Genomic DNA, 8,719 nt, shown 5'->3' on the forward strand with positions numbered 1-8,719 from the left:
ATTTATATTTAAACTTAATATTTATTTATGGTAAGATATTTTACATTTGTTGTACTTGGAATTTACTTATTTTATCATGTGATTAATTTTTATTTAAATTTATATTAACCCAGCAAATGCTATTTAAATTGTATTTATTTTTCCTTACACATGTGTAAAACATTTACGCAATTACAGTGTCAGAATATAGTAAATCTATATGAAATATATTAGTTTTGTATGAGGTAACTAGACCGTAGGACGGCTAGTTGTGCACTCCACCAGAATGCTATTTTACCTTAAGCCTGTTTAAATTGCTATTATTGAAGCGGGAGAGAAGTCATGCAGGCACGTAATAGTAGTTGAGAACAGACGGTGGTAAATTTGTTTCCAAAATACGTATTCGCGAATTTACAATAATTTTTTGTGGCTTTTCGAGTTTAATATTTTTTAGTTTTAAATTAAAGATATTTTTAATATAGTTTTATTTTTAAGTAATATTAGCCACAAGTGATTAATTTTTATTATATAAAACAATTGACTCACTGATTTATAACTATGAACTGTACCCGGATGACAATTGACGCTCAGACCATCGATTTTCTATGCTGGGTGGGCAAGGGGGTGAGTAAAGCAAATACTCTAGTGATTAATTTTCACACGATATAATATAATCGACTAGGTCTTTGCTAAAGGCATTTTCTACCAAAAATATTATGAAATCATTTTTGAAAAAAATAAAATTATGAAATTTTTATATGATTTTACTACGACTTTTGTTTCGTATTGTAATGTTGAATATAGTAAATTAAAATTTTTTCCATCAACTTTCATAATTAATCTGAATCAAAACGTCCTATTAATATTATTTAAATTGGCATTATTTATGTATTTATGTAATAATCATAATATTTTTGTTTGAAATAGTTTCACACCGCCAAAAGATCCAGAAATAAAACAAGATGATGGAATTGAAGCTCTCAATATTCTTCGTCTGGAAACTGGTTGGAAATCAATGAATCACATAAATATAGTTTATTATGATAAATATTACAACGTATATTCTATAATGGGAGATAAAATTAATGACATAAATTTCCGAATAAAAAAAGAACACGTAAGTCAATTATTAAGATGTAAGTATACAGAAATATTAAAAAACTATCAAACATTGTTATCTGCTATATTGTTTGTATGCAAAAAAGATTCAATTGAATACCAAAACAATTGTTTAATTGAATTATTTAAATCATTCAACAAATCAAAAAAAATGCTAAAAGGGTTGTATAATTCGTTGATTACATTAAATAAATCATCAATATGGATTGTTAATATGAATTCTCATTCAAGTTTACATAGAATATTAGAATGGGTAGGATATAGTCTCAATTTATTGAAGAAAAATAACTCTTTTCAAATTGATTTTGTTGATCAAAATAATTATAAAAAAATTAATGAAATAATTCAAGAACTTCTAAACATTTTTCAAAAATATCTTGATATCCTTTATTATGAGATTAATTGCAACACGAATTCTATTCACACCTGGTGTCATTTTACAAAAAATAATTTTTTCGAGAAAAAAAAAATAATACATCATTTCAAGAATTCAGTTAATACATTTAATAATCCAAATGATTCACGTGAAATTCAAATTTATCTAATTGCGTGTCGTTATTTTGACAATTTTTGTGAAAATGTATACTATCGTTGTTATAGAAATCTGGGTTTCGAAAAAATTAACTGTCATGATAATAACATAGACGAAAAACTTAAACCATTTATTGTGGATTAGATGACTTACTTACTTTTATTTCACTAAATACTAAAATCTCGATACTGAAAAATTGATTTATAGAAATAGATTTCTTAAAATTATTATTTTATTATCGTTAATCATTTATATTTAGATTTATCACGTACAATTTAAAAAACTTCCGAAATTCTTATTTACTAATCATATAAGTTTTTTTTCTAAATTCAATGTAATTTTTACGTACTTGTTACAATATAATTATAAAAAATATTTAAATTATAAATATATTATGGCTGTATGAAATTTTTTAACTACATAAAAGTATTCAAAATAAAAGTTACATCAATATCTATATCTTTTTCAATATTATGTCAACCTAAGCCATACGAAGATTGAAGACATATCTTCTTATGGCAGAAAATTATCTTTCACAGAATGCAATAATTAGGAAACATGTTAACACATTAAATAATAACCATTAAAAATAAAATTACTTATTATAAATCATGTTTTTTTTATTAAATATCATATAAGGCCAATTTTTAATATTACATTAAAATGTATTAACATTAGCAAACTATTTCCACATCTGAACCCTGACCTGTGGTTAGTCTATTACATCATACTTAACCCTTAGATAAATTAAGCCTTATGTTGAGTGCTAACTGACGTTATGCTTGAACGGTTAGCCCATTCCTAAATCTCTATGGCACCGAACCTTAACTCAGTGCCAAAATATGTCTTATGATGGGTTCGGGTGCCCTATTATGTTGTGATTGTGTCGTCGGCAATGATACCGTTGCGGTGTTTCACCGACCGGCACAAACGCGCCCTAACTCTACTGTGATGCCCACTCGTGTCCAAACAAGTTTTATTATATTTATTTTTTTATCTTTGATGCGAATCTGAGAAAGTTATTTAATTTACTATAACACTGCACATTTTGTCAGGTATTACTGGACCGATTTCTTTCAACAATACGTCAAAACATCACTAGTTAATTTGGTTGAAAACACTGCCCTTAAAAATTTCCCTCGTTCCCTGTATATGGGGAAAATCCCTCCAAAAATTATGATTTTTATAATAAGTAAATTTTTTAATTTTAATTTTATTTTGATATAAATTTGTTGAAAACTTGACTATTTACTTGCCCTAAATAGAAGGAATCAAAATAGCAACTTTTTCACAAAATTCGGTTTTTTCAACTTAACTTTTAAAAATATTCCGAAATTACTGCGTCCTTTGGACATATTTTAAATATATTATATACTATAAATTAAACAAAAAAAAAATTGTCTCGACACCTTATATTCTATGTACAAATGGCTGCCATAGTTAAAAACATCCTATTTTTGTGTTCAATATTTTTTTTATTAATTTAAAATATCTTAGAACGGTTTGCCATAGAAATGAGTTCACTATTTTTATAAAAGTTACATAAATTTAATTTATAGTGAATATAAATTTAAACTTATATTGAATATTTTTTGTTTATAGGTAATAATAACTTAGGTTAAATTTTGTCACCTAAAGCTGATGGTAATATTATTAGAAAATAGAAATAATGAAAATATAAAAAAAATAACAACGCCGATAAATATAAATAATTTTGTGAGTAAAACTATTGATGAGTTTATTGGCAGGAGTTCAAAACAATTTTTTTGAATGTTTTAATATAAAAACTGGTTCATTAAATTTTGCAGTATTTTAATAGAAAATTTGAAGGTCAAAAAATTGTTTAATAAAATTTTTTTTTTATTTTCAGAAACTTTTAGTTGTGCTCTTTTAACCTACATCATATTTGAATTGATTTATATCTTTTTTGTATCGTTTTACGACCTTAAACACGCATGGTTTGCTAAAAATAGCGAACTTTATCAACTCATTACACAAAAGTGACTATAAAACTAGTTTTCTTGTCAACAGGCAATAAATAATTATTACTGCATCGCGATGATTTTTTGGATTCCATTATTTGATAACGTTCGCTTCAAATATTGTTAATTCCTTGATAGTTGGTACTTTATCCTTAGATGATTTTATCACCTACGACTTCAACTTTTATTTTGTCTTCACGGTGAAAATGACTACCGAATGCTATTTTTGTGTGAAAATTCTCGATTATATATTTTACATTTTTTTACTTTAAAATGCTATAACTTTTTAAAACATTTATGGATCAATATAATTTTTTCATGAGAAGTAGTATTTATATATATCTTTCATTCGACATACTTTTTTTTTTAAATCGGATCATTTACAAATATTTGTGGGGGGGGGGTGGTTTCAATTCTGAAAAATGCATATAGAAAGTAGAACTTTTTCAACTTAACTTTTGAAATTGTTCCGGAAAGTCTGACACTTTTATATATATATTAAATTAAAGCTAATGTAATATACTTTATTATGAAAAAAAAAAAATTTCATAGTGAAAACAAAAATCAAAGTTAATAAAAAAAATACAATTTTTGTAAAAAAATTCTTTTTTATATTTTTTATTTATAACGCTATAACTTTTTGAAAAATGTATGAATTATTATAATTTTTAAAGATAAGTACTATTTATACTCTTCTTTTTTGCTACATACTTTTTTCTTAAATCGGACCATTACTCTTTATACAGGAGGGAGTTCAAACCTTAAAAATGCATATAAAAAATTAATTTTTGAAAGTGTTCCGGAAATACTGCCACNATATATATATACACTTATAAATCATAAAACTTGTAATCAGTATAATGAGATCATGAGACTTTTGGAATAATCCACCAATTTTCAAAATGACAATTCTTTCTCAAAAAATTTACTTTTTTAACTTAACTTTTGAAAATGTTCAGGAAAATCTGACACTTTTATATATATCTTAAATTAAAGCTAATGTACTTTATTATGGAAAAAAAATTTCGGATTTTATTTTGTCTTCACGGTGAAAATAGCTATCGAATTTTAACATTTTTAACTTTATAATGCTATAACTTATTGAAAAGTGTATGGATCAATACAAAAATAGTGGTGTCCACTTAAGAAGTTTAAGTTTTTTTTTTATCGCTGAGGGTGGAAAACTTAATTATCTAATTATATATCTGTGTAGAGTATTTTTTAAACGGCTGCAATTCAAGTTATCCATAAGGCCTAACTGATGAGTACTGTTTTGACGTTTGCATCTAGTTGTTTGTTTAATTTTACATAATTAATGCCATTATTTGTACTTTTTTGGTGTTTTTAATAAGTGGGCCCCGTCCACATTGTTGTGTCCCACCTAGAATGAGACACGGTAACGTGTTTGGAGTGGATGTAGTTGTAATGTGAAATGAAAATAAAGGATTACGGCACAATATATATTTATACAGCAGTTCTTTAAATTTAGAAATACTATTATTTATAATTAATACATTAATTGTCTTAAGGTAAAATCACTTATAAGTCGTAACACAATATATTTATACAATGGTTCGAACGCGATTGATTGTTGCTTATTCGTTGTCTAATACTAATTATTACTTAAGCCCACTACATTACAGTCCACTATCCTTATTCATTTCATCCTTTCAGATTATATACAATAATATTACTCATACATATTTTTCATCTAACTCGATTGATACATCAACAAGTGAAATTGTTTCTGAAAAATGAGCGTTTTATCCTTTTGTATATAAACCATTTGTATGTAGTTGAGATTATGAAATTATAATTAAAAAAAAAATTATTTTAAAATTTTATGTTTATAGAAAGTTGGTACTCTGTTACTCCAGAAGTAATTAGTAAGCATATAGCAGAACGTTGTAATTGTTATCTTCTTATTGATCCATTTTGCGGAGCTGGAGGAAATATTATTCAGTTTGCAATGACATGTGAATTAGGTAAAATTAAAAAATGTATATTTATTCATAAATTGGGCGAGTTCCAGTAAATTTGTTCAAATTTAGTTTAACTAAATTTATGTATGTAGTTATAGCGATTGACAAAGATCCCGAAAAAATTGAAATGGCTCGTAGTAATGCAGAATTATATGGAGTTGCTGATAGAATTGAATTCATTGTTGGTGATTTTTTCAGTGTAGCTGAAACTTTAAAAACAGATGTTGTNGTGTAGCTGAATCTTTAAAAGCAGATGTTGTATTTTTATCCCCACCATGGGGCGGTCCGGAGAAAATGAATCTTGAGGAATATAAGTTGTCCAATATAATGCCAGAGAATGGAGGAGTAAAAAAATTATTATCTGTTGCCAGAAATATCACTACTGAGATTGCCCTTCATTTACCAAAAAACACAAACATTTTTGATGTAAGAATCATTTTTATTTATTTAGATATTTTAAAGAAGTCCNATTTTTATTTATTTAGATATTTTAAAAAAGTCCGAGAATGAAAATATTGAAATGGAGAAAGCAATGAATTAAAGTAAATCTTGGGTTTTAAAGCATTTATAAAATTTATTATAAGTAATTCAAGTATATTCATGATAAATAAATATTCCTGTTTATTTCTCTTATTTCTAAGTCTTCATCTTTTTCCTTGCTCTTATACCAACTACTTGGGGTCTGCCACTCTTATTCTAAACTTCCACTTGACACAATTTCTCACATCATCTACGCACATATCAACCGTCTTCATATCGCATTCAATAACATCCTTCCATCTCTTTTTATGTTCTTCTTCTATCTCTTTTTTCTTCAACATTCATATCTATAACTGTTTTCACAGATTCCTCACTTCTCATAACGCATGACCAAATCATGTAAGTTTATTTTTTCTTATCTTATTTCCAATTAACACTATATGTATATTTCCTCTTATATGTTCATTCCTTATCCTATCTTCTCTAGTCACCCCACACGTCTATTTAAGCATTCTAATCTCTTCTGCACTCATTCTTTACTCTACTTTTTTGTCAACCACACAAATCTCTGAACCATAGGTGGTATCACTACAGTCCTATAGAACTTATCTTTTAGCCTCATTGGAATTCTTTTATTATATAATACACCAGACGCTTCCTCCACTTCTCCCACCCAAATTAAACCTGTGTCTTAAACCTTCGTGAATAACACTATTCTTTTGCACAACTGATTCTAAATACTTAAAACTTTCTACCTGTCCTATGACATCCTTGTCAATAATTTCCTCATTTCACCTGCCTCGTGTTCAAAAAAATAGTTGACTTTCCAAGCAAAAAACCAAACTGGTTCTTTGTTACTAATATTTCTCCTCTTATTCTTTTTTGAAAAACTTTTTCATAAATTTTCATACTATGACTCACAAGCTTTATGTTTCTATAATTTTTACACTCTTGTATATCTCCTTTGCCTTTACATATCGATACCACAATACTATTCCTCCATTCTTTTGGCTTTTTTCATTTTAATAGAAATTTATTAATAAGATTCTTCATCCTACCTTATGCCAACAATGCCTAATATTTCCTATAGTACTTCATCTGGTCCTACTGTTTTATTCTTTTTCATTGATGCAACAGCTTCCCATACCTCTTTCTCACTAAATAAATATACCAATCCTACGAGATATCCTTTAATGTCTCTTTTGGATTTTCATTCAGACATTTTTTCAAAATGCTTTTTCCACCTTATAGTCTTGCTGTTTTAATAACACTAACGATCTAAATCCCATCTACCATAGTACCCCCGTGTGTGGCTTGGGGGGGAGTATGACACGGTACCGTGTTTCCCTCAGCCGCACATCACGTTATCAACCTAAATGAAAGTGTATCGGGATCTGAATCATAAGTGCACGGTGGCCTAGTGGTAAGTTTTATCTTTACGACGCTTTGGGTCGCGGGTTCTAATCCCGTACCGTGCTTCTTTTTTTCACATGATTTCCGGTACACTTTCTATAACCGGCCGTCAATCCCCGGCGGCCGTGTTATATTTTAAAAACTATTCGAATATTTTTACTATTCGAATAGTTTTTGAATAATTATCGAATAGTTCGATAGTTACTTCTCGATATTTGCTTTCACTACTTTGAACTGACTCACGTTTATCATAATAGTATGAATTTAAATATTTAATAATTTGATTTGAGTTGTAAAAATATTAGAAAATAACTAATTCTTAAGTTAAATTTCAAATAGTGTTTGAAAATTCTTCAAACAAAATATTTTTTAGTAGGGGTTAATAATTAAAAAATGAATTTGATACAAATAATAACAAAATATAAAGGTCTTCAATAATTGACTAAATATTTTGACAAATCTTAAGAAAAACTACAATAAGCCAAGTAAATATTTGGCCATCGTCTAATAAAATCAATTGTCATCGTCTTACAAAACTATTAAGTATGATGAACACCATTATAAAAATTTTTGAATAAGATATGAAAATCCATATTTTTCAACTGAGAAAGAAACTGAAACCTATGTAGATTAAATTTAAATATTGGTTAAATATAAGCATTAAGAAAAATCATTGACTAGTTAAAAAAAAGTTTTTATGGATTATTATTATTATTATTTTGTAAGCCTTAAAGAAAATTATAACATAAGTGTAAAATAATTTTAATTAAATTATTTAAATGTCAACCAGGTCATTTTTCTCCCAGTGTCTAATAAGTTCAACTATTGATGGCTGGATTGAAGTTCAATAATATGTTCTGAATTTACGATACAACTCTATTACTGTTTACTATGGTGAATTATATGGATTGTGTCATGAAACAACAGGAAATTACTCATATGATATTTTTGATGGATAGAATTTGTAATTTAATTAAAATTATTCTAACCAAATATATGTGTAATTTTATTGAATTTGTGATTTATTAATGTAATAATTTTTTTAACAGATTTTTAATTTATAATTAGAAATAATATTATTTAATCCTGATTGCTTTGTTTGTTTTGAGTTTTTTATAAAAAATTATAGGGGTTGACACAGAACTTCTTAGATAATAATTTGTTGTTAATTATGAATAAATATTCTGCAAAAAATTTTCATCAGAGTCAAAAATATAATTCTTTTAATCAAT

The 8,719-nt window shown here is 26.8% G+C and overlaps 1 protein-coding gene across 2 annotated transcripts in view; it reads left to right on the top strand.

Moving 5' to 3' along the window:
• Positions 1-8,501, top strand: part of LOC126894061 (trimethylguanosine synthase-like) — a 60,237-nt gene extending 51,736 nt beyond the window's left edge. The window contains exons 8-11 of one of the 2 annotated variants that reach the window (XM_050664726.1): positions 5,466-5,597; positions 5,687-5,791; positions 5,824-6,020; positions 8,278-8,501. In XM_050664726.1, the coding sequence (XP_050520683.1) occupies positions 5,466-5,597; positions 5,687-5,791; positions 5,824-6,020; positions 8,278-8,316 (473 nt within the window). In that variant the 3' untranslated portion in view covers positions 8,317-8,501. The remainder of the gene's footprint in view (positions 1-5,465; positions 5,598-5,686; positions 5,792-5,823; positions 6,021-8,277) is intronic. The other variant, XM_050664725.1, reaches the window with a different exon arrangement.
• Positions 8,502-8,719: the final 218 nt, after the last annotated feature.

The sequence above is a fragment of the Daktulosphaira vitifoliae genome, unplaced genomic scaffold (genome assembly GCF_025091365.1).
Source record: "Daktulosphaira vitifoliae isolate Bord-2020 unplaced genomic scaffold, ASM2509136v1 Scaffold_1, whole genome shotgun sequence".
Taxonomy (NCBI): Eukaryota; Metazoa; Arthropoda; class Insecta; order Hemiptera; family Phylloxeridae; genus Daktulosphaira; species Daktulosphaira vitifoliae.